This window comes from Chiloscyllium punctatum, chromosome 20, assembly GCF_047496795.1.
Source record: "Chiloscyllium punctatum isolate Juve2018m chromosome 20, sChiPun1.3, whole genome shotgun sequence".
Taxonomy (NCBI): domain Eukaryota; kingdom Metazoa; phylum Chordata; class Chondrichthyes; order Orectolobiformes; family Hemiscylliidae; genus Chiloscyllium; species Chiloscyllium punctatum.
Window position 1 is genome coordinate 90,842,205 of NC_092758.1, and position 27,411 is coordinate 90,869,615.

Below are 27,411 nucleotides of genomic sequence, written 5' to 3' on the forward strand. Positions count from 1 at the left end.
ACTCTTCTGCCATTTCCTTGTACCCCATAATAAATTCACCTGTTTCTGTCTTCAAGGGCCCAATTTTAGTCTTAACCATCTTTTTCTCTTTCCACATACCTAAAAAGTTTTTATTAATCTCCTTTTATATTTTTGGCTAGTTTGCCTTCGTACCTCTTTTTTTTTCTCCGTGTATTGCCTTTTTCGTTATCCTCTGTGCTCTTTAAAAGTTTCCCAGTCCTCCAGCTTCCCCCTCATCTTTGCTATGTTATACTTCTTCTCTTTTTATCTTTATACAGTCCTTAACTTCCCTCGTCAGCCATGGCTGACCCCGCCTTGGGATCTATCTTCCCCTTTGGAATGAAACGATCTTGCACCTTCTGCATTATTTCCAGAAATACCTGCTGTTGTTGTTCCCCTGCCATCCCTGCTAGGATATTGAGCCCTTGAACTTTGGCCAGCTCCTCCCTCAGAGCTCCGTAGTTCCCTTTGTTCAACTGCAATACTGACACTTCCGATTCTCCCTTCTCCCTCTCAAATTGCAGATTAAAACTTACCATATTATGGCAAAGTGTGTATGCAATGCATGCTGGGACAAAGGTGTAAAGAAATCCTACAACTGGTATCTTTTAAATCAGCACGCATCCCAGCTTTGCAAATGGAGCGAGATGAGTTGAAATAAAACAGCAGGATTTTCTGAAGTGCACCAAGTGGTTAAACTGGTTAAACCTATTGTAAGACAATGCAACCATTTGGCCTTCAACCAATAAGGATGTGCTGCCTGTAGAACAGAGTGACTGATGGGTGTTTTAGCCTTTTTTCCGGACAGCTAGCAATGTTTCAGAGTTACTTTGGTATGTTGTCATTATCCAGTCACATTTAACTTTAAAATTCGGAGATGCATTCTTTGTCTTACGTCAAAACAAAATTAGCTCTTCTGAACAAGTGAGCATTGTGGAAGACAACTTGTCCCCCTCCTACTTAGTCAGGGAATTTCAGATCGTTTGTTACCTTTGTCACCTTTTTACTAACTAAACTGATTGACAGGTTTTTATTGTTTTAAGTACTCGTAGCAAACTTTTGTTACTGACAATTGACCAGGTGTTCTATCTTATCTGTGCTCCATCTTGTCATTAACCCAGATCATTTCAGCTTTGCAGTCTTTCTATTTGGTCTGTTAAAGTGCAAACACATCTAAACATGAATCCAAGTGGTTCTGTTTCAGTATTAACCTTTGTTTGAAGGTGTTATGACTCTCAATTTGACATGAGAGTTTGGGGGTTTAAAGGGTAAGCTTGCTTATATGAAATTTCCAAAAAGCAAATGGATTACTGTTGTCCTTTTATAATTACTATCATTTGTATAACCTTGTGTGCGCCTTTTAGTTCTTTTAACGTAATAATTAATGTTGCAGTGTCTATCAGGACATTTTCCTCTTTGATCATTGGGTTTTCTGTTCAGTATGAATAATGTTGGATTGAGTCAGTTGCTCTTGTTTTCTGGATTAGTGGTGCTGGAAGAGCACAGCAGTTCAGGCAGCGTCTGAGCAGTAAAATCGGCGTTTCGGGCAAAAGCCCTTCATCAGGAGTGAAGGAGAGGTTGGGTGCCGGCACATTGCTGCAAGCGTGGAGCGGAGGATCTTGAAGGAGAACTGTTGCTGGTGTTTTTGAATCTGTAGTCTGTACTGTTTGTCTTGTTCGGGTCCGAACTCTGCTGGTTTAAAGGTGGTCTGGAGTCCGTGTGGGATGAGTTGGTTACGGAGGCAGGCACTGAGGAAGCGAATGTGACTGTGGTAGCGAGTTTGTTTCCGGACATGGTTGAAGAGCTTCAGGGCAGAGGAAATGACCTGGGAGTTGCAGTGGGAGAGGGACTCCCTGAGATTCTTGTAGAGAGAGGAGGAAAACTTCAAGGCAGGCATCCTTGCAAAAGGATTCGCAGTAGGGTTAAAATCAACGAGGTAAAAACAATGACTGCAGATGCTGAAATCCAGATTCTGGATTGGTGGTGCTGGAAGAGCACAGCAGTTCAGGCAGCATCTGAGGAGCAGTAAAATCGGCGTTTCGGGCAAAAGCCCTTCATCAGGAATAAAGCTCTTGTTTTCTCCTAGCCAAGGGAGCCTTGACTTTTAAATGCATTTTTCATGCTGTGTTTGAATTGAAAGTGTGCGTGCTGTAAGAGCTGTATTCTAAATTTAGTCAGTGAATGGGGAGTTCAGATTAAGTTATTTTTGAAAATCCACTGCTTACCCACAGTGATATGCTTTTCTCTTTGTTTATCAGTTGATCTATTCATAATGTTCACTGTTACACAACGGCTTGGAGGATATGAAGCAGTAAGTATACTTCCTCTTATTTTTGCAGAGCTGTTAAAACATGTCCTTTTTAGCTGCTTTTGACATAAAGTACTTCGTGGAACTCACTGACTCAAATGTAATGAAGAAATTATAAAATTCAGAAATTTCCGTTCACCTTGGGGAATCTACCTACCTATCTATTATTCCAGTTTGCCACCTCAGTTAAGTTGGCATTTTTCCCAGATGCATCATTCCCCAGGATGAATCTTGAAAGCACTTTTCTATGACTATGACGTCTATAATGACCACAATGATGTCAAGTATGCAATCACCATGAGCACTGTTTCGCCATTCTCATTCCTTTCTCCCATCACTTTACGGAGTATTTCGAGTTCTGTGTGCGGTTTTTGTTTCAGCAGCATGTGAAGTATAAGGCACCTTCCCATACACTACACTGAAGCAGGTCAGAGTATTAACCACAGCTGTGGTATTTGGTGAATTTATTTCCTTCCTTCACTGAGCAACTTTCTAACTGGGTTTAGGGTAATTACCTACTCTGTTTTTAAGAAGCTCAGGACTGTTATTACATCAAAACAGAAGACCGTGCTCCTGATAGGGTAATGCTGAACCACAGGCTGTTGTAACTAATTCTTGCTTTGAAACTTGGTCAATATTTTGAGAAAAGTTTTTACCTTCTTTTGAAAGTCATTGATTGTGCAGTTTTAAATTTTAAGCTGACAGTGGCCTTTTGTTAAAGGATTCTGATTTCTTGTTGCAGGTGACTGCCCGCCGGTTGTGGAAGCATATCTATGATGAGCTGGGTGGTAACCCAGGGAGTACTAGTGCTGCCACCTGTACCAGGAGACATTACGAGAGGTAGAGTACATTGCATCTCACTGCCCACCTTCACTGTTAAAACTCCAGCTGTGCTTGAATCCAACTTTGTCAGGCAATAGACCAAACTATTACCAGGGCGTCTGTTTGTACCTGAGCGTGATGAGGTGGCTCAGAGTGCATGAAAGAGGTCATCAGCAACTGTCTTGTAACCATACAATTTGGACCATCTTCAGTTGGATGGACAGACACCCAGGTTCCCTGATTTTCATCTTACAATATCTTGCAATGTTTACCTCTGGAAATGGGCACAATTCAATTCCTAGAGCAGTGTGTCAGGAAACTTTTAAGTTCAGCCCAAGTGAAATGTGACCAACCTGTTCATAGGGGCATTAATGGTATGGAGTGTGCTCAAAGATGACTTTATTCCTGCAGGTTCAAAGGCAGTCCACATCTGGATGCTAAGTGAATTGAACAGTGATACACTCTCGTTCCTCGCGTATTGTGATTCATACTGAAATTTATTCAAATAGAATGATAATCAGATAATTTAAAGAGATATAATGCATTCTTATATTGAATAGTATTTGGTAAGATGTAAGGTAGAACGTGATGATGCAGTTTGTATTTAAATGTGTCTTCATCTTGCTGAAATAACACCAACTGGCTTTGTAGTTTACTTATTAACAGCAAAATATTAATCCTCTTAAAATTAAGAGGTGAACCAAGTGCAAGTTTTGACCGATTGGTAATGTGTTCATCTCTGAATCAGAAGTTCATTACCTTCTCTAGCGATTAATCACTTACAAGCTGAGAGTTTTTACAGGCCTGAGGATTATGCCTTTCATAGAAGTTGTTAAATCAGTGCCCTATAAATCTTCTCAGATGAGGCTGGAGGATCCTACAGCACAAATTGAAAAGAAGTGCAGTTCTGCAATTATTTTGAGCAGTATTTATGCTGCACCTAACTTTACTAAAACAGATTGGTCTCAATGCCAATGTAGGACCTTGCTGCATCTGCCTGTTTCAAAAGCACGTACAGCAAACTGTTTTAACCAGCATCTTATCAACTGATGTTCCTGATAAACTGGCAAAAATTATATACCTCAAATATTGTGAAGGTTACTGTATTTATTCTATCGAATTATTATAGTTTTTGAAATTTATTTACCTCAATGGAAATATTTTGGTTCAATTGAACGGCCACACACAAGATCAACAGTCAATTCATATTTTGAGTCAATTTCTCCTCAAATACCATGATGACTATGTAGTCAGCTGAGGGTGAGTGAGAGAAGGGTCTGTTGGTAAGTTTTATTTAAGGCAAAGTTGCACTATTATCTGTAATTCGTGCTATAACTAAAGTCTGACATTGATGGGATGTATCCCCTACATTCTGTTTCTATTACTTATTATGTGTGTGTTTACATTCTCTGTGGATCTCCTTGATTATTCTGAGTAATTAATCAATCAGCACATTCCTGATTCCATAGGTACTGGTTAATAATGTTTACTGTAATTACAAAGTATTTTTGAATACCCCAAGGATATAAAAGACCCTATATAAATCTTAATCCTTTTTCCTCAAATGATACCTAGAAATGTTTTGCTTTGTGTTTTATTGCTTAAGTTCAGTGGTTATTACACTTTATCTGATAACATCAGTGACATTTATATGATTAATATAGTGTAGGCTAAGAGGAACGTCGTCACAAATTTTCTGCTACATACCAGTCAGGAAGAAGTCAAACTAGCAGGACTTCAATACATTCCTCAAAGTCTTTCACAGCAAATCGGGGAGTTTGACATGGAATCACAGTTGTAATGTAAGAAAAATGTGGCAGCAACCTTTGGCAGAGGAAAGTCCCACCAACAGGGACTAATGGCGTCACGTGGGAGGGCAGATGTGACCTTGGCTGAAAGTTGACACCAAACAAGGCAGCACCCCCACACCCACCTCACAACCACCCAAACGTGCCGGGATAGGTTATGGTCTGAAGTCTCTGCAGTAAATCTTGACCCCACAGTCTTTTAAATCAGAGTGGAGAGCAGTAATGCAGAGCTCAGACGTGAAAAAAAATTAAAAATCAGTTAATTAATATCATGAGAAGGGGATGTTGGAGAACTGAAAGAGTGAGCAGCTGAATATGAGCAAGTTTCACTGGTTTGCAGAGAATGGGTGACCAGTTTCTGTTTTGACTTTTGAGATTCTATATTTAGAGGCATGAAGTATTAATCATTATGAACTTTCAGGTATGTAGAAGCAGATCCTGATGAACTGGTTTCCAAACCTTTATTCCAATAAAACTATTGTTCTGATATCATTATTGATTTCCAGCAAGTGTATAACCATTTCATGTATAAGTTCTGATCTCTCTGAATGAAGAACCTCAGTGGAATGTGAGAAAGGAGTTGGAGCTGTTTGTAAAGGAGGGAGAGAGAGGAATATGCAGTGTCTTTGCTTGGTTTGTCTGCTGGCAGCTTTTATTAACAAAAGGGGCTAATAGAGAAAGGAGTCTTTTCTGTGCACCGTAAACACATTCCAGCATTTTGCAGGCCAGAGAGAGTGTGAAAAGATTTGCTTCTGAAGGTAACTCTGCCTGGCTTAACTAAAGCACAAAGACTGGTCTATTGTGCAGACACCACCTGAGTGTATCAGTTGGAAGTTGACTAGTAATCAACTTTTGGGCTCTGATGGTTGCATGAATTCTGTTTTAAATTTGAAGTATAGTTGATTCTTTTAAAAAATTTCATCACCTTTTTAAGTCTTTATTGCGAGATTGTGTGGCAGCCATGAAGACTTGTATGATACAGTTGGATGTGGCTTCTCACAAACTTGGTGTTAACTAATTTGACTTTAGTATCCAACCTCGCCCCTCCACCACCCAAAAATAACTGTCTATGCTGCATTCCTGCAAGATACTCAAACCCTGCAGTCTTGCTAAGACACTTAAATTATGTATGATGCATAGATATAGGTGTAAGGCTGTCCACAGGCAGGGGTTAGCTTATGTAGAAAATGAAAATGTTCCACCCACTGCACGTCCCACATTGTTTAAGTACATTAAAGGCTTTTGCCTCTTCACCATTTATTCCTATCTCTTGAACCTTGGGTCACTCTGAATTAGTCTGTATTCAGTGATGAGGTCACAGGAATAGACACAAGAGAACTTTGTAAGTATAATAAATGTGTTGCAAAACTTAAACTGGTTCAGAAAACATTTACGAGGATGTTGCCAGGATTGGAGGGTTTGAGCTATAGGGAGAGGCTGAACAGGCTGGGGCTGTTTTCCCTGGAGTGTTGTAGGCTTGAGGGGTGAACTTTATAGATGTTTATAAAGTCATGAGGGGCATGGATAGAGTAAATAGACAAGGTCTTTTCCCAGGGGTGGCAGAGTCCAAAAAGAGGACATAGGTTTAATGTGAGAGGGAAAAGATATAAAAGAAACCTAAGCGGCAACTTTTTCATGCAGAGCGTGGTGTGTGTATGGAATGAGCTGCCAGAGGAAGTGGTGGAGGCTGGTACAATTGCAGCATTTAAAAGGCATCTGGATGGGTATATGAATAGAAAGGGTTTAAGAGGGATATGGGCCAAATGCTGGCAAATGGGGCAAGATTTATGTAGAATGTCCAAATTGGACCGAAAGTCTGTTTCCATGCTGTACATCTCTCTGACTCTTGTCAGTTTCTTGAATATTTTTAAGGTAGAGGGTAATAGCAGCCTTCCAACCATTTTCTTAAGAATCTGTCTGATTAGCAGGGGTGTCGGATTGAGATTACGATCTGATCAATCATGAATGTGTTGAATAGTAGAGCAGACTGGAGGGGCCGAATTGCCTACACCTGCTCCTTACCTCACTGTTTATGAAAGGTGTGAAAATGATGTTGGAACGCCTGGGTGATTCCGCTGCTGTCTCTCTGCAGGCTGATCCTACCGTATGAACGCTACCTCAAAGGGGAGGAACACAAACCACTGCCACCAACCAAGCCACGCAAACACACTACAAGCACATCGGATGACTCTGAGAAAGATGTCAAAACGAAAAACGGGGAGCCGAGCTTAAAAGTGAAAAAGATTCCAGAATCAACTCGAATGTCTGAGAAAGAGGTGCGATTTTCCCCTCGTTCCAATGGGTACTAATTTACATTTGGGCTCATTGTACAATGTTCTGTCCTCAAGGTCTGTAGGACATTCTTACTTTCACTCTGTAGTCTCTGCTTGGCAATATTCCTATAACATGCAGCTTGGATCCTTGGCAAAGCCCTTTGGAACAAGCAGAAGCTTCAGTATCGAAAAAATTGAATTGCACTGTTTGCCAGCAATTGTGCTGGGTTGTAACTGACACTGATAAATTGCAGCCTAGTTATTTTTATGAAAGAAAACGACCTGAAAGCATTTTATATGCTGTTTTTGCCATGAGCCAGCTATTCACTGAGCAGAAAGTGGTGATAGTGTCATAAATGTATTTGGATTTCAAGCTGACTTTAGAGAAACCCCTGTGGTGTCATGTTAAATTGAAACGTTGCAATAAACAAATTTACTTATCCTCTAGAGTCTCCTAAACTAGCAAGTGATGGAAGGGAGGGTACGTTGCTAGTTCAGTAGCAGTACAGCTTTACCATTTTGTGTAGGGATACAAACCTTCGTAGAAATGATAAATCAGAATGCATATCCTCCATGTGAGCAACAGACCTATCACTACAGACTTGTCCTTTGTACCTTGCTAGTTCTCTATCCTTCATCCATCAGTCTAATCAGTCTAACCTATTCCTAAACATTCTCAATGGACCTGCTTCGGTCTCAAGTGAAGTAGCTAGCTCATTATTGCCATACCTTTTTGGTCCCTCTTGGCTGGGGTTGTGCTTTTCTTTTAATTGTCCATCTGCTGACTTGGTTGAAAAATTACTGAAGCGGAAAATGGGACATCAAATCTCTGTACCCCCAGTATGTATTGCTAAGGTCTGGAGTTCTATCTGTCATCTGTGGTTTGTTTGCAAAGATCCCACGCTGAAATAGCAGCACTTGAGACTGACCCAGTGCTGCATTCATGCAACATTTTTTTTTCCCTATGTGATTGAATGTTTGGCAGTCAGGTTGGTGATCCTTGTGGGAAAGCTCAGGACCTAGGAATCTGTCCAAACTGCAGAGCTGACTTTGAACCTGAAAAGAAGGCTTTTTTTTTCTCTCTCCTTCCTAGAAAGCATTGGGTTTGTGGTTCCAGGAATGTTAACAATGTAGGCACGTGGTTGGGAGGGATGGGACTTCATCGACAAGTGTGACAGGAAGGATAGAAGGGGAGGCAGGAGAGGAGGGGGAGTGATCATTTTGGTAAGGGCTAGTATTACTGTCGCACTTAGGGAGGATATTCCTGGAAATACATCCAGGATGTTATGAGTGGAACTGAGAAATAAAGGGATGATCACCTTATTGGGATCGTATTATAGCCCCCCTAATTGTCAGAGGAAAATTGAGAAACAAACTTGTAAGGAGATTTCCGTTATCTGTAAGAATAATAGGGTGGTTATGGTAGGGGATTTTAACTTTCCAAATATAAACTGGGACTGCCATAGTGTTAAGGGTTAGATGGAGAGGAATTCAAGTGTGTACAGGAAAATTTTCTGATTCAGTATGTGGATGTACCTACTAGAAAAGGTGCAAAACTTGACCTACTCTTGGGAAATAAGGCAGGGCAGGTGACTGAGGTGTCAGTGGGGGAGCATTTTGGGGCCAGCGACTATAATTCTATTAGATTTAAAATAGTGATGGAAAAGGATAGACCAGATCTAAAAGTTGAAGTTCTAAATTGGAGGAAGGCTAATTTTGATGATATTAGGCAAGAACTTTCAAAAGTTGATTGAAGGCAGATGTTCACAGGTAAAGGGACGGCTGGAAAATGGGAAGCCTTCAGAAATGAGATAACGAGAATTCAGAGAAAGTATATTCCTGTCAGGGTGAAAGGAAAGGCTGGTAGGTATAGGGAATGCTGGATGACCAATGAAATTGCGGGTTTGGTTAAGAAAAAGAAGGAAGCATATGTCGGGTATAGACAGGGGAGATTGAGTGAATCCTTAGAGTATAAAGGCAGTAGGAGTATACTTAAGAGGGCAAAAAGGGGACATGAGATAGCTTTGGCAAATAGGGTTAAGGAGAATCCAAAAAGTTTTTACAAATACATTAAGGACAAAAGGGTAACTAGGGAGAATAGGGCCCCTCAAAGATCAGCAAGGAGGCCTTTGTGTGGAGCCACAGAAAATGGAGGAGATACTAAATGAATATTTTGCATCAGTATTTACTGTGGAAAAGGATATGGAAGATATAGACTGTAGGGAAATAGATGGTGACACCTTGCAAAATGTCCATATTACAGAGGAGGAAGTGCTGGAGGTCTTGAAACGCATAAAGGTGGATAAATCCCCAGGTGTACCCTAGAATTCTGTGGGAAGCAGAAAAGTCATTGCTGGGCCCCTTGCTGAGATATTTGTATCGTCAATAGTCGCAGGTGAGATGCCGGAAGACTGGAGGTTGGCAAACGTGCCACTGTTTAAGAAGGGTGGTAAGGACAAGCCAGGGAACTATAGACCGGTGAGCCTGACCTCGGTGATAGGCAAGTTGTTGGAGGGAATCCTGAGGGACAGGATGTACATGTATTTGGAAAGGCAAGGACTGATTAGGAATAGTCAACATGGCTTTGTGCGTGGGAAATCATGTCTCACAAACTGGATTGAGTTTTTTGAAGAAGCAACAAAGAAGATTGATGAGGGCAGAGCAGTAGATGTGATCTATATGGACTTCAGTAAGGCATTCGACAAGGTTCCCCATGGGAGACTGGTGAGCAAGGTTAGATCTCCTGGAATACAGGGAGAACTAGCCATTTGGATACAGAACTGGCTCAAAGGTAGAAGACAGAGGGTGGTGGTGGAGGGTTGTTTTTCAGACTGGAGGCCTGTGACCAGTGGAGTGCCACAAGGATCGGTGCTGGGTCCTCTACTTTTCATCATCTATATAAATGATGTGGAAGTGAGCGTAAGAGGTATACTTAATAAGTTTGCAGATGATACCAAAATTGGAGGTGTTGTGGACAGCGAAGAGGGTTACCTCAGATTACAACAGGATCTTGACCAGATGGGCCAATTGGCTGTGAAGTAGCAGATGGAGTTTAATTCAGATAAATGCGAGATCCTGCATTTTGGGAAAGCAAATCTTAGCAGGACTTATACACCGAATGGTAAGGTCCTAGGGAGTGTTGCTGAACAAAGAGACCTTGGAGTGCAGGTTCATAGCTCCTTGAAAGTGGAGTCGCAGGTAGATAGGATAGTGAAGAAGGTGTTTGGTATGCTTTCCTTTATTGGTCAGAATATGGAGTACAGGAGTTGGAAGGTCATGTTGCGGCTGTACAGGACATTGGTTAGGCCACTGTTGGAATATTGCGTGCAATTCTGGCCTCCTTCCTATCGGAAGGATGTTGTGAAACTTGAAAGGGTTCAGAAAAGATTTGCAAGGATATTGCCAGGGTTGGAGGATTTGTGTTACAGGGAGAGGCTGAACAGGCTGGGGCTGTTTTCCCTGGAGCGTCGGAGGCTGAGGGGTGACCTTACAGAGGTTTATAAAATCATGAGGTTGCATGGATAGGATAAATAGACAAAGTCTTTTCCCTGGGGTTGGGGAGTCCAGAACAAGAGGGCATGGCCAAAGGAGTAATCTTTTCATGGAGTCAGTGGATATAGGTGAAGTCTTAAATGAATACTACTTATCTGTATTCACAGGAGGAAAACATTGTAGCCAAGGATTTCAGTTAGAGTAGTGAGGTTCCAGAATATATGAAGATTAATGAGGTATTAGATGTTTAGTGGGATTTCATTTGCATAATCCTCAGGGTCTGATAAGGTGCATCTCAGGCTTCTGTAGGAGGCAAGGAAGCTGCTGGTTCTCTAGTGGATATATTTAATGCCACATTGACCATTTGTGGGCGGCACGGTGGCACAGTGATTAGCACTGCTGCCTCACAGCGCCAGAAGCCTGGGTTCAATTCCCACAAGCGACTGACTGTGTGGAGTTTGCACGTTCTCCCCGTGTTTGCGTGGGTTTCCTCCGGGTGCTCTGGTTTCCTCCCACAGTCCAAAGATGTGCAGGTCAGTGAATTGGCCATGCTAAATTGCCCGTAGTGTTAGGTAAGGGGTATGGGTGGGTTGTGCTTCAGCGGGGCGGTATGGACTTTTTGGGCCGAAGGACCTGTTTCCACACTGAAAATAATCTAATCTATATACGAGGTGCTAGAAGACTGGAGGATAGCTAATGTTGTTGTTTCTTTGTTCAAGAAGAGCAGCAGAGATAGACCAGGCATTACAGACCAAGTAGTCTGTCATGAGTGAAAGTATTGTACAAAATTCTGAAGGGGAGACCTTGGAGTGCTGGTTCATAGCTCCTTGAAAGTGGAGTTGCAGGTAGATAGGATAGTGAAGGCGGCGTTTGGTAAGCTTTCCTTTATTGGTCAGAATATTGAGTCCAGGATTCAGGAGGTCATGTTGTGACTGTGTACAGGATGCTGGTTGGGCACTTTTGGAATATTGTGTGCAATCTGGTCTTCTGCCCATTGGAAGGATGTTGTGAAACTTGAAAGGGTTCAAAAAAGATTTACAAGGATGTTACCAAGGTTGGAGGATTTGAGCTAATGAGAGGCTGAATAGGCTAGGACTGTTTTCCCTGGAGTGTTGGAATCTGAGGGGTGACCTTTATAGAGGTTTATAAAATCATGAGGGATATGAATAGACAACGTCATTTCCCTGGGGTCGGGGAGTCCAGAACTAGAGAGCATAGGTTTAGGGCGAGAGGGGAAAGATATAAAAGAGACCTAAGGGGCAACTTTTTCCCGCAGATGGTGGTGCGTGTATGGAATGAGCTGCCGGAGGAAGTGGTGGACGCTGGTACAATTGCAACATTTAAAAGGCATCTGGATGGGTATATGAATAGGAAGGGTTTATGGGCCAACTGCTGGCAAATGGGACTAGATTAGGTTAGGATATCTGGTTGACATGGGTGAGTTGGACCGAAGGGTCTATTTCCGTGCTGTACATCTCTATAGCAATGTTCAGGGAGAAATAGGTGTGTGTTGGGTATTTTTAAATTTGGATAACTGAATTTGTAACTTTAAAGCAAAAACAGAAAGAACTGAAAATCAAACAAGAGAAATTGGTGGAAATAAGCTCAGCAGGTCTGGCAGCTTCTGTGGAGAGAAATTGGAGTTAACATTTCAGGTCCTGTTTTTCTAAGTGTTACAGAATTCTAGTCCCTGTCCTCCTGTGCACGCAGCTGATTGTGTTGATTGAGTAGGTTGGTGCACCATGTACTGTGCAGTACTGAGCTCTCTCAAACAGGAATGCCTCCAACAAAGTTCCCTTTTGCTGTGCAGTTCCTTTTAAAATTGTCGCACATCTTTAAAGGGGCTGTTTGTAGCATGGTCTGTTTTTCTCCTGAAGCCATTGTGCATCCAGCACCTTATATGGAATATTGGTCCCAAGTTTAATTCACACATTGCTGTGTTGGTAACTGTCATGTGGTCAATAATGACCGTGGGTCTAAAAATACCCTCTCTGTCTCCATTGGACTGTTTTCTGGTTAATATTATCTGCAAGCTGGAAAGCACGCAGTTGTGAAAATGAACTTGAACAGGATTGGATTGCATTGTAATGAGCCCAGAGTGGAACAGGCTAATAACACTCTGGGCAATCAGATGATGGAGGCCCAAAGAGCTGCCTGTGGATTACTGCCTGGGGTAGAAGTGAGGCAAAAATTAAACCCATTTTCTTTTCCCTTTTTCAGGGTAATCTAACAAGTGCTGGAAGGTGCCAGGCCAAAAGCCAAAGGACTGTCCCTGCTCAGCACTCAGGTACTCTGGGTAACAGCCAAGACAAGCAGATACCAACTCCAAAACGTAAAAACCAAGATGACGGGGCATCCATTACAGGGGAGTATTCCAGAAACAAGGTCTTCCCCCTCTCGGATTTAGAAAAAGGTGAGAAGTCTGAGTCTGAAGTGCACCGAACACATGAACAACAATTGAAAAGACAGAAAAATAGCGAGTGCCCAAGTGTGGGAAACATCCAGTTGCAACCTCAGGACTTGTCCAGTGGCTCCAGTGTTAAAGAAAGTCGGCACATTGCCACTGAAGGAACTAAGTCCATCTTTCCATCTGGAATGTTCCAACACCTTCACTCTGGAATACTGAACTTCCAATTACCTGAAGGTGTGTCACCTCTCGATGTTCTTAAAAGCAGGTTGGGCTTGACCACATCGAAAGGTGAATCCAGGCCAGCTTTTCCCAGGACACTCAAGGTGGACCAATCAAAAAGCACCAAACCAGATAGCAAAATGTACATCAAAACCTTGGGAGAAAGTGAAACACAGAACATTACTTGGCTTAATCGAGAAGACTCTAAATGTGTTTCACAACCAGCAAAGAAAACTTGCATTGGACAAATGAATGGAATTCGAGTAGTGAAAGGGAGCAGGTCTCCTGTATCCCTGTTAAGTAACTCCCATTCTACCAAACATGTTGCAGATTCCAGGGAAGAACGTAAAGCAAACCCAAGACCAAGAACCTTTGAGGGGCTACATGGGAATAATGACAGCGGAGATTCACAAAGTCGCCTGGCCGAGGAGGGGTTGAATTTAAGCAAATGTGTGGATAGTAACTATGTGAATGATCGTAAAGGACAACTATCTGAAATGTTACCTCAAAATTTATCCAATAAACAATCACCACTACAGATGGAGACTTCAATGCAATATAGTGAACAGTCCTCTCCATTAAATCTCAGCAAGTCCAATAAGAATTCTCCAGGAAAGAGAGCCGCAGATCTCATGCATGCACCAGTCTGTTTATCACGCAAGAGTGTCCCTCATTATCTGCTCCCTCGATCCTTACAAAATCATTGTGAGAACAGGGAAAACCGTAACAACAGTGAGCGACTGGCTAAGAAACGGAGACTGGATTCTTATTGCACAAGGATGAGTGAGCAGAGAAGAGAATTTGTTCATTCAGATCACAGCTCTGGTGTTGAGTCACTGAGTCAGTCACCACTGAGCCTCAGTTCTCGAGTTGTGTCGGAGGATTTCCCCACAGATTTAAGTCTCCCAAAATATCCTAAAGTCCAGAGGCCAGAATGTACTTCGACCAATTCTGAGACCCCTCAAGATAGGAAAACGAAATTGAGTGCTGAGGCAGCAAGTACAAATCTCTCCCAGTTATCTTCCTCACCCCCTGCTGTTTCCGAAACAATAGCTACAGCAGCCAACAGCCAAAGGTCTCAAGCACAAAATGGGCCTCCTACTCCACTTGGAAGAACCTTGATCAAGGATGGGATAAAGAACTGTAAGGAGGAGCTCCCAAATGGCCCCAGTAGGCCATTTTCATCAAATAGTAACATGGTATCAGCCAAACAAAGCCAGCTTGCACGTTGTCCAGAGGAATCCGGAAAAGAAGGTGAAGAGCCTTCTGATAATGAATTAGTCACCTCTCATGTAGACAAAGCTCAACCAGAAGAAAAACCTAAAGGGGACCAAGAAAAACCTAAAGGGGACCAAGAATCCAATCTGCCCGGTCATCAGGCCCCCTCCTCAATGAGTCAAGCAGACAATAAGAAAGGAACACCAACGAGCCCCTATCTACTTGGAGGCTACCATCCAGAACTCCATCACATGGCTGAGAAATTTGGAGCACGTTTTCAGCTGGTTGACTTGAATAAAAATTCTGCAAAGACACGGAAGTCTGACCCGGTTATTGTGCCAGTATTAACTCCTGGCCATCCTATTTCACCTGCTATGGTTCCTGGTTCTGTGCAACACCGAGAACTCCTGGCTTCCCATTCCCAGCAAATGTATAACCACCTGCTGCGAACTTCAATGCTGCCTAACTTGCCTTATGATGAGGTAGTAATGCACAGACTATCTACCAGCCCATCAACATTCTCTCCCTCCCACCTTTCTCCAGTTTACTCTGAGAAACGGGTGTGAACGGCTTTGCTACTTAAAGGTGGAACAGGTTATCTCAGATTTTCAAAAGCCGAAGATTGGCTCAACAATACGCAAGGTTGCACCCATTCTCACTTTTTTGCCTTTTGTTTCAGATTCGATGTGTTGTTAAATTACTTTCTCCCTGCCAACTCTCCAAATCTCTAAACGATGCATCAAATATGGCTTAGAGGGAGAATCTCAACTTGTCTGTAAATCCTGGTCTGTGTTACTCTAGGCAACTAGCAGTGATTTCCTTGAGAATGGTTTGATTGTGTTGATGTGTCAGGTTTACTTTTCTCTCCAAGAAGAATGGGGAGAAATTAGGCCACTCATTTTCAACTCTTCCCAGTGACATCGTTGAGAGGAACTGTGTTCTGTAAATCCAGAAAAAACAGACAAACTGCAGTTATTGTAAATAAGAAACAAAAACCAAAATTGCTGCAGGCCTGGCAACATCTGTGGAGAGAAATCAAAAGTTGAGGTTGCGGGCTGAGTGACCCTTCCTCAGAAGTTAGTTTCCTAGTTTCTGAGGAAGGGTCACTCAACCTGAAGCGTTAATCTTGATTTCTTTTCACAGTACCTGCCAGGCCTGCTGAGCTGTTCCAGCAATGTCAGTTCTTGTTTCAGTAAATCAAGTCCGAGTTATATTGTAGCTTGTCAGAGACCGAGGGCAACTTGCAACTCCAGCAACAACCTTGTTGTCTTCCCGTTATCATGAAGCTGGCTGGAGATTTCCCTTTGAGCCGGGAAGTGCTTCCTTTAAGACGGAAACCGACATTCCGCAATGCAACAATGCTCTTGTTTTAATTACCATATGAAATCTTTCTCCAAGAAAAACTTGAGTTTGCTCAGGGAGCGTTTTGTAATAAACTGCTGATGCAGCTTGATCCCATTAGAATTACAAACAGTAGCTTACCTTTAACTTCTACCTGTCATTAACACTAGCGGGGAGTGCTCCAGTTGAGGACTTAACCGGAAATGAACAATGGACAAATCTTCAGGAAGATACTGTGAAGTAACAATATTATAGTCCAAGGTGCTGCTTGAGAATATGAGACAATAGGAGGCCCCTTTCCACTTAAATCAGCAAGAAAGCATTTCTCGTGTGTAGGCCGGTCTCCTGAGTTTTGCTTGTTCTTATTCGTCCAACTTAAACAGTAACTTGGGATGTGAGCTTTCTGTTTAGTTGGAACATCTTTTATTGCACACATTTTAACTACTAAATACTGTGGAACCTGGGTGAGGTCAACTCCAATTTGCCAAAGAAGAAAACCTTAACCAGAAACTGATTGTATCAGGGATACTCTGATTCTGTGTGTCCTTTGTCCCATCTAATTTCTTTTGCTTAATGATTGTACATCTGTGAACACCATATGGGTGGGTTTTTTTTATATATAATGAAAGCATTCCTTTGTGTTGGCTTGCCTGAGCTATTTTCGAAGTTTTTTTTGTTTAAATGTACTTGTCATTTTGAAAATTATACCTTTTTTTTGTTTCCAGAATATATCTGGTAGATTGTAATGTTGTACCACTCTAATGTATGAGATAGGTCCATTGTGTTTAAAAGATTTCTGTTTGTAATAAGACCTCAGGACTTTACTTGCAAGACAGAGTGCACTTGGTCAGTTGGGAGGACTATAATATACTGCAGTGCAGAGTCTGGTCACCTGAGCAAAAGCAACGTTTTCACACAGGTGATGGGCTTACACCATTTGAGAGACTAGGTAATCCTATGATAACTAGGTAAGACTATGATAACTGTCAACAGATAATTCAATGAATGTTGAAGCACTGGAGATTGTCTCCCTCATTCTGAATTGGTCTTGTGCAGTTTCTGTTTTGATAATTTTCCTTCTTAAGCAAATACAGCCACTTTAAGTAACTGATTTTAAACTGTAATCTCTTAAATGTTTATATTTCTAGTACTGTCTTCTATGTAAATCAATTCCTGTTATCTCCATTGCCAGAGTTTATAATAATTTCCTCAGGTACTTGCAGCTCATTGCACCTATTTAAATGATTACAACAATGCAGTTCATCTTCTTCTCCATTATTAGGAAATCCAACTTGCCTGGCATTGAGGTATCTAGTTTGTACCTTGAGAATTGTACTTCCAGATGGTTATGGTGACTTCAGGAGGATAGCAGTGGAATTCTGAAGAGCAGTTGTCTTATTTTACTAAACACATTTTAATTTGCCTTCAGCTGGGTGAGTAAGCAACAGCTGATTGTGGAGCTGTGTAAATGTGCTGTAATATGATTTTTAAGTTTGACTCTTTCACACCAGCAAAGTGAACGTGCTATTGGAAGCTTTGGAAAGAGGAAAAAGGAGAGATTATTTACAGAAGAGCTCCCTGTCTGTCATCCAGCTAAAGTACTGTACATTTAGCTGAACTGTGATGACCCTGTTTGACCAACCTTGGATTACTTAAAGATTTGAGGGATCGAAGTTAATAAAATATAGACCTTTAATGTTCATATATATAAATTACATTCGACCTCTTCAGCAAGAGAAGTTAGCTCTCATAGATCATGTTAATCTCCTTGCTTCCTTTGCCAGAATGTCTGTTATGCTACTTGGAAAGATTTCAGGGGTACAGCATTATGAACACTCTAAGAATTCATTTAGATGCATTACCCAGTTATAAACTTGAGTTGAAATTCTGGAAGAATAACTGTTTTGAAATGGTCACTAATATTTTCATATTTATTTTGCAATAACTTTTCAGTTTTTTTAAAATTAGCTTTATTCTTTGAGTGGCTAACTTCTCCCTCCCTGATTTAGAAATAGCTTTCTGTTGAATAAATACTGATTTTTGTTTTTAGACTGAATGTTAGTTTTAAAGAATTTCTTTTTAAAAAGCTGTCATGTTTTCATTTGCCATAGTCATTGCTGTGATCAAACCACCATCGCCTCACCAAACTCTCTGCCTACCCTCCTTTTTAATCCATTCAGAGATTAAAAACAACAGAAAAGTGGTCCAGACGCACAAGGGTTCAGCACAAGACTCATTAATGAGATGAAATATTTTGACCAAGTACAGCTTGAAAGGCCTATTCCTAATGTTACCAGCACCATTGAATTAGTTGACCTAGCTAACTGAAGGGTTTGATGTTCCAAACTTTAAGCCTTTCCCCTGTAATTGTTCACATTTTTAAATAATTTTAATCAAAATCCCTTTTTGATTTTGGGTACCTTTTGGGTTGAAGAAGGGATTATCCTAGAACTTTCTGGAGCAGATGTAGATCAGGAATTGATAAAGCCAAGCTAGCATCTTGTGTCTTTTCAACTTGCTGCATCACACCTAAGGTCTGTTAGTAAGTTGTAAAAAAAAATGTCCCTTTGCATTTCACAATGGTGAACAATCTAAAAGTGGCCTCAAAATTAATTTCTAAATCTCTCTCTCATTCCCAAACAAAATGAATTTTTGACATTTTGAGATTTTATCTTAATTTTTGTGTTTCTCCCAGTGGCATCTCCCACAGATAGAATGGGCGAATTCTACATAACTGGCAATTTTCCAGTCATTGTTAGGCAGGGCTCGGTGTTCAGTGCTTTTGTTGTGTTTGACACAGAAATCGAACATTGTCAACAATTGTTGCTTGAGCAGCTCATTGAGTGAGTGCAGGTGGATTAACTTTGATTCTTATAGACAATAGATGCAGGAGTAGGCCATTCTGCCCTTCGAGTCTGCACCACCATTCAATATGATCATGGCTGATCATCCTTAATCAGTATCCTGTTCCTGCCTTATCTCCATAACCCTTGATTCCACTATCCTTGAGAGCTCTATCCAAATCTTTCTTCAATGAATCCAGAGACTGGGCCTCCACTGCCCTCAGGGGCAGAGCATTCCACACAGCCGCCACTCTCTGGGTGAAGAAGTTTCTCCTCATCTCTGTCCTAAAATGGTCTACCCCATATTTTTAAACTGTGTCCTCTGGTTCGGCACTCACCCATCAGCAGAAACATGTTTCCTGCTTCCAGAGTGTCCAATTCTTTAATAACCTTATGTCTCAATCAGATTCCCTCTCAGTCTTCTAAACTCAAGGGTATACAAGCCCAGTCGCTCCAGTCTTTCAGTGTAAGGTAATCCCGCCATTCCAGGAATTGACCTCGTGAACCTACGCTGCACTCCCTCAATAGCCAGAATGTCTTTCTTCAAATTTGGAGACCAGAACTGCGCACAATATTCCAGGTGTGGTGTCACCAGGACCCTGTACAGCTGCAGAACCTCTTTGCTTCTATATTCAATCCCTCTTGTAATGAAGGCCAGCATGCTATTAGCCTTCTTCACTACCTGCTGTACCTGCATGCTTACCTTCATTGACTGGTGTACAAGAACACCCAGATCTCTCTGTACTGCCCCTTTACCTAAATTGATTCCATTTAGCTAGTAATCTGCCTTCCTGTTCTTGCCACCAAAGTGGATAACCATATATTTATCCACATTTAAACTGCATCTGACCACTCCCCTAACCTGTCCAGGTCACCCTGTAATCTCCTAACATCCTCCTCACATTTCACCCTGCCTCCCAGCTTCGTATCATCAGCAAATTTGCTAATGTTATTACTAATACCATCTTCTGTATCATTAATATTTATTGTAAAAAGCTGCGGTCCCAGCACTGATCCATGTGGTACCCCACTGGTCACCGCCTGCCATTCCGAAAGGGAGCCGTTTATCACTACTCTTTGTTTCCTGTTAGCCAACCAATTTTCAATCCAAGTTAGTACTTTGCCCCCAATACCATGCACCCTAATTTTGCTCAGTAACCTCCTATGTGAGACTTTATCAAAAGCTTTCTGAAAGTCCAGGTACACTACATCTACTGGATCTCCCTCGTCCATCTTCAGAGTTACATCCTCAAAAATTTCCAGAAGATTAGTCATGCATGATTTCCCCTTCATAAATCCATGCTGACTCTGACCTATCCTGTTACTACAATACCAGATCCAGAATTACCTTCTCCCTGGTAGGCTCCAGCACCAGCTGTTCTAAGAATCCCATCTCTGAGGCACTCCACAAAGTTCTTAATTCACATGCTCTCCCCGTGTCTGCATGGGTTTCCTCCCACAGTCCAAAGGTGTGCCGGTTAGGTGGATTAGCCATGGGAAATGCGGGATTGCAGGGATTGGGTAGAGGGGTAGGTCTGGGTGGGATGGTCTTCAGAGAGTCAGTGTAGACTCGATGGGCCAAATGGCCTGCTTCCACACTGTAGGGAGTTTATGATTGTGTTATCATAAAGATATATGTTATAGTTCAGTACATCAACTTTGCTTAGTGGATTACAAAGTAGTTGTAGTGAAGAAATGTCTGGCTACTGAGTGCTGGACAATGAGTCTGTTTTATTGCCCATTGAATAGGTTGCCTGAGCCATTGTACCAAGTGCTGGGAGCATGGTACAGTATATGGCCTTTGAGTTGGTAAGATAAGGAAGATAGACATGGTCTGTAGGATTGGACAAGATGTCTAGATTGCCACCTGTGTAATAATCAGACCTTTCTAACTCATGTTTCACTTGTGACACTTTGTAAAGAATAAACTAGGCAGTTTGTTTTTTGCATGTAAATAAATTATAAGATGCCACATACTGTAAGCACAGGAATTCTCTCTGTATATAGCTCCTTTTTATCAAGCAGATGCGCATGCTATTGAATTCCTTTAAAAAATAATGATGCACATAGATTGTGGCAGTAAGTGTTTTATATTCTATGACCAGAAGCTCATGTATTCAAAATCTTGTTGCCATTGACAGCTTAATGTTTTATTTGAGGCTTGGTTTGCCAATATTCCCTCTATCGTGATCAATTCAACAAAATTGATTCCAGTCTAACCCAATCTTACCCTATCCAAACCAAGCAGGATCCTATAAGAAAATCTATTCTGAAAAATGTAATCAGTTGTGCCCATCTTATTGAATTTAAGGTTATACTGTCTTGTCCTACCTCATCCTTCCAGAATTGAAATGTGTAATTTGTGGGATGTTGCCTAATGAAGCAGCTTTCAGTAAAGTGAATTACATCCTGTACCAGTTGCCCATGGTGTGCCCAGAATATAATTTTGGTTGACCATTAGTATCTCCTGAGTAGATCTTGATCCATTACATGTTGCCTGGGCAGTGCTGGTCAGTGAACATTATAGAGCTGGTGTCCTAAAATCTGGGAGCTCTAGTCATGTCCAGCACTTCCTCACACTTCATTCATTCAGGCCCCACTTATCGTGAGGAGTTTAGAGACATGCTTTGGCTGCTGTATATATTATGAAAATTTCAGACCTAACGTTTGTGACTGTCTGTCTTTAAACAGGAGCCCCTAGGCCATCACATTTGACCCAATGCACCCATTTCTCTTACAAGCCTAAGATCTTGTTTCAGTCACAGTGTAGTTGCATTTTAATCTAGTTATTTATGGACTTTTCTCTGTGTGTGGTATGGCATCACTCCAGTGAAAGCCCTAGCAACCTCCAGTAATTGTTACTTTGCATGTGGAAACTATATCTTCAGTGAAGGGGACCCACTGAAATGTTACCAGTGTTAGACCTATCAACGCTTCCCAAAATAATAATCCCACTTAATATTGCCAATGTATAATTTGAATGAGTCTTCCTGGGCATATGTAAAATGTAACAGTGATGCTGCATTTTCAACAAGTACAGTTAGTGATATTTACTTTGGAAGCAATGCATTTGATTTGTGAACTAACCCTTCGGTGACACTGGATTGGGGAATATTGTGGTATGCAGTTAATGCTGCACTGTGGATGAAAAGTGCTTTTTTTTTTGTTTTAAAAAAATGCTGTTGAATGCACTCTTTCAGAAATCCTGACATTTCCCTTTTCAAGCAGTTTCCAAACAAAATGAAATGTATATAATGGGACTGTGTATGGAATAAAGTATCCTTTAGAACATTGTCTTACTCACTTATAAAACTTCTAAAGTATTTTTGTATAATATTCTGATAGTTTGAATAAATCATGTTGCTTATATTTTCACACTACATTATACAAAGATAACTACTTTTTGATAAAAGTTAATTAGAATACTAACTGATTTTTTTTGTATGATTTCTTTGTGTATTCCAATCGTAATAAAGACATTCTCAAAGGTTCTTTTGAATGGAGTCTTTATTCCAGTGACTTTACGAAAAGGATACTCTACTTTCCAAACAATTTTGCTTTCTGTGTATTTTATCCCAAATCTTCAATGCTGGCCATATACTTAGTGCATTGTATGACACCGTGAACCCTACTGAATTGAAGGCTTGCAAGAATGTGCATGTATTCTCAAAGAAGAAACATTGTAGAGAGTGGGAAAAGTGCTTTTTTTTTGCAGCATTGATGCCCTTCACCATAATGCACATTACATGAATTATAGCAAATATCTTCAACATACACTCCACTGAAAATGCTCATTCTTGGGTATTGGTGCTGGTACCCAATTGATTTTCTTAAGTGTTTTTTTTATTTTGGAACTTGTGTCAGGCGATTATTCCAGAAATGGAGCGAGTGGAGTCAAATTTTGGCTCCCTACCCTTTTGTGAGGTCATTTAGTTCAATTCCAATTGGTTAGTGTTTGTTTAGGTGTGTGATGCACATGTATAGATCAGCCTCACCAGACACTCCAAGGTTGTCAGTTCAGGTGAAGCCAAATTGGCTTTCAATCCTTCTGGATAAACCTTGATCATTTATGATGTGGAAGTTCCAATGTTAGACTGGAGTGGATGAAGTTTAAAAATCTCACAACACCAGGTTACATTCCAACAGGTTAATTTGGAAGTCCAAGCTTTCAGAGCCATGATAATTTTGATAGATTTTGTTAATCTTGTGATTTTTTGTTATGGGGCCCCTCTAGGGACTATCAAAATTAAATTTGAATGTCGTTTCTAGAGGTGGTGATATACACCAGTCTGTGTGATGCCCATATATCAAAAAGTGACTTTGTAAGTTAACTATGATGTATGTAAGGCATTTTGCAAATGTGATTCACCACGTTACAACCAATCTTCCCACAAAGTTGCTTGTACGCTCCAAGCTCTCTAAACAGCATGGCTTACCAATCATGCCATTGACTTCTGGTTCCAAAATTCACTGTCACAAACTGGCTTCAGCAGTCCATGTAGTCTGAGAGAATTATAGGAAATGCTTATTACAGCTTTTTTTTTAAAAAAAAAGATGTACAATCCTGTTATCCTTCACAATAACAGAAGCCTGTATGAAATCGGCAACTGCTGTTTAGTTTCCCCTCAACAGCCAATTCCAAAACAGCAACCTCTACCAACCAGAAGGACAAGGACAGCAAATGTATTGGAGTGCTGCTGCCTGTATGTTCCTCTCCAGCCCGTGCACCATCCTGACTTGGAGCTATATTGTTGTTCCCACGTGGTTGCTGGGCCAAAAGCCTGGTAGCTCCTCCGTAAAAGTTCCGTGGCTGACCCTTCCCTCCAAGATTTCCTTCTCAAAAGCCATTTGGGTTTAAATGCTGGCCATAAAATTACAAATATGTCGTTAAACTTGGAGCTTTCCCTGAAAAGTTCATTGTCCAACTCTTCCTGCATAGACATCTAAATTACCCTTTGTGCTTATTTCAGTTCAGATGACAAGAAAATTGGGATCTAACGTGCTCAGCAAGAGATCATATGGTACATTGGAGCAAGGACATAGTACAGACCTGCCAGGTCTGTACTTTATTTGCAGGATTGAGGAAAGGCAAAAGTGACTGTCTAAAGTATAACCATTCGGAACAGGCTGCAGGATGGTCACTTGGGCTCAATACCTGGGAATGTTTGAAGAAACTACAACCTATACCCTGCAAAGTGGAATTGCAAATGACTACCAGAAAACAAGGCAGAGGGTCATCTAAAACTAACTCTCAAGCCCTATTTTAATCTTTGGGGTGAGCTACCATATCTGTGAAGGGGTTGACATTTGGAAAAGCCACTGAAAAATGAAGAACAGGCTGGTTGTAGTGTGCAGGACCCATGGGAGGATTGGTTACATAGTCACCATTTCACAAATTCACAACAGGTAACTTGCTTTCCACAACATGTTCCAATAATTTTGGGTGTATTCTGCTTAAAGCAAGGGCCAAGTTGTTAGGTCATGGATTTTAAAACCAGATAGGTATTAAAATGCTGTCTGTTATTGCAATAATCACCCACAACTACAGCCTGGAGGAGAGATTTTCCAGCAGCCCTACCGACAGGACAACATTGATGTGTAATGTGTAATCCCATCATTGAATATTCCAAAAATAGCAATGTGATAATGATCAGATAACCTGGGTATTTTTTAATGTGTTGATTGAAGAAAAGTGTTGGTCAAGGGCATGGGGCACTTCTATGCTTTTCTTCGTAGCAGTGTTACTGGGTGATTTACATTCAACAGGAGAATATGTATCTGTGCATATTGTACGTATAAGTGTATCTGTGCATGCACAGAAACCGGAGTGATCTCTTAAGGCTAAAGTGCAAAAGTGCTTTGATTCAGAATGTTTAAAGAAATGACACTTAGTGACCCTAAAGAGCGAGTGATGGTTCATTAGATTGTAATAACACCAATATCATTACTTGACAGCTGTCATCATTAACAATGTCATCCTTTAAGAATGAATCAATAATTTTAAATTACGGAATACTTTTTTATTTAATGATAAGCTGTTATTGTTTCTCCTGGAATGAGGATAAAGCAGCCCAACCACCACTAAAAACATGAATTCCCTTTACCAGTGTTGCAGTGGGTGTGGGACATTTGCCAGTGACAGTGCAGCAACTCCCCAAAGCTCCTCTGACAGCACCAAACGCCAGATGGCCGAGGCATGGGAGCATCACCACCAACAGCCAGTTCCCTCCAAGCCACATACCACCCTCTCTACAAACTGTGTTGTCAGTTCTTTCCTGTTACTGGGTAAAATCCCTGGTACTCTGTCCATAATTACACCACTAGTAGGTTCAGGAAGGCTCTCATCAGCAATTAGAGGTCAGTGCCAAAAGCTGGCCTTTCAACAAATGTACACATCCGCGATAGAATATTTTTAAAGTACTGAGTTCAATCAAAGCATTGCAATAGCTTAGCAGATTTAGCAAAATCCTTCTAATAACCTTTGCGAGGTTTAACATTTCAATTGTAGGAAGTGAAGATATAATAACATTCCAAAACAAACAGTGCAAGACAGAAACTGCTCCAAGATGTGTGCGTTTGCTGAAGCCTTAAAATATTTGCAACTCCTCTTCCAAAGTGTTTGAATGGTCTGTTTCCGGAATACTTAAAAACAAATTAATGTGGGACATCACAGAGTTGCAATGTTCACTCACAGCTGAATGGATCAGTTAAACAAACCTAACCACCAACTCCCACCACGAGAGACTACCAAAGATTCTGGAATGTTCCAAACTGCCATCTAATGAAGCAAACTATGATTTAATCAGACACTGTGGATTCATGAATCTGATTATGAAGGGACAGAATCGAAAGAACACAAATCCCCAAAGTGTCGTTAAATATCCTGTAATGTGATCCCATAATAAGGGGTTTTGACTTTAAATCTTTCTTAAATTAGTGGCTCTGACAACAAAGGTAGCAATTCTATTCCACACAGAAATCTAGTCCACATTCTGCTATAACAAAGCAGATCAAGTACTTGCCCAGAGTAAAAGGAAGTGATAAAATTAAATATGCTTCTCTTGTGAAACATCTTTCACAATCCTGTGAGATCAGCCTGGGAGGGTCCCTGAGCTACATTGACAATTTTGCAAGTTAACTTTAATAATGCACATTCTGGATTAGTGGTGCTGGAAGAGCACAGCAGTTCAGGCAGCATCCAAGGAGCAGCGAAACCGACGTTTCGGGCAAAAGCCCTTCAACAGGAATAAAGGCAGTGAGCCTGAAGTGTGGAGAGATAAGCTAGAGGAGGGTGGGGGTGGGGAGAAAGTAGCATAGAGTACAATAGGTGAGTGGGGGAGGGGATGAAGGTGATAGGTCAGGGAGGAGAGGGTGGAGTGGATAGGTGGAAAAGGAGATAGGCAGGTAGGACAAGTCCGGACAAGTCATGGGGACAGTTACTGAGCTGGAAGTTTGGAACTAGGGTGAGGTGAGGGAAGGGGATACTATGGTTGGGCATGTGACCTCAATTTCAGAACTTCAGCTTTTCCTTTCACTTTTTTTTTGATGAAATGATAAAAAAAAACAAATTGTGCAAACCTTCATGCATTTTACTCCCTTGTTTCTTGAAAGACGATATATATTTGTTATAAAAAAACGTATTTACTTTGTCAGCGCTGTCTTCCAACAGATATGACATTAAGCTGATACTCAACCAACCCAGTCAAAGCAGGAAAAGACAGAGGAGAAGAAATAGGCCTTTTGATCCACCAAGCTCCATCATTCAATGAGATCATGGTGATGTGATCATTCTTAATTCCACTGCCCCTAGAACCCTTGATTCCTTTACTGATTAAAAGTATATCTACCTCAGCTTTGAGCATTCTTAACCGCCCAGCCTCTACAGCATTCTGCAGTAAAAAAAACCCACAGATTAACTACCCAATGATTGAAAAATATCCTTCTCGCTTCTGTTTTAAATGGGCGGCCCTTCACTCTGAGGTGATGCCCTCTTGTCCTAGACTCTGCCACAAAGGGAAACAACCTCTCCATATCTCCCCTGTCAAACCCCATAATAGTCTTACATGCTTCAATAAGGTCTCATCTCATTCCTCGAAACTCCAATGATCAAAGTCCAACCTAATCAACTATTCCTCATCAGTCAATCCCTCCATACCGAGGGAAAACCTACTGAGCCTTCTCTGCACTGCCTCCTATGTAAGTATATCTTTAGGTAAGGGTCCCAAAATTGTTCCAGCTATAGTCAAAATGTTACAACTCCCTCTGTAACAGCATTGCGGGTGTGTCTACATCAATCAGACTGCAGCAGTTCAAGAAGGCAGCTCACCACTCCCTTCTCAAGGACAGTAGGTAATAAATGCTGGCTTAACCAGCAACACTCGCATCCAGTGAATGAATTTTTTAAAAAATAAAGCTTCCTATTAGTGTTCTGGATCACCAGCTGTACCTCTGTACTAATCTTTGATAACTTGTGCACTCGCACACCTAAATTGCTCTGCACCTCGGGCAAAACACTGCCTGAGCACTGTCAGTCCTAAACTTGTCACAGGGTGGTCTTTTTTTCATGTTTACCTTATATCCTCTGATTCTCCATCCTTTCATGAATGGGAACAGTTTCTCTCCATCTACTCTGTCCTAACCCCTTGTTATTTTGAAACAAATCTAACCTCTTCCTCAA

At 41.2% G+C, this 27,411-nt stretch overlaps 1 protein-coding gene across 1 annotated transcript in view; it reads left to right on the forward strand.

The window, feature by feature from the left end:
* The window catches only part of LOC140492270 (uncharacterized), a 102,405-nt gene extending 80,179 nt beyond the window's left edge, over positions 1–22,226 (forward strand). The window contains exons 9-12 of the mRNA XM_072591212.1: positions 2,259–2,311; positions 3,051–3,148; positions 7,031–7,214; positions 12,924–22,226. Coding sequence (XP_072447313.1) covers positions 2,259–2,311; positions 3,051–3,148; positions 7,031–7,214; positions 12,924–15,116 — 2,528 coding nt within the window. The 3' untranslated portion in view covers positions 15,117–22,226. The remainder of the gene's footprint in view (positions 1–2,258; positions 2,312–3,050; positions 3,149–7,030; positions 7,215–12,923) is intronic.
* The last annotated feature ends 5,185 nt before the right edge of the window (positions 22,227–27,411 follow it).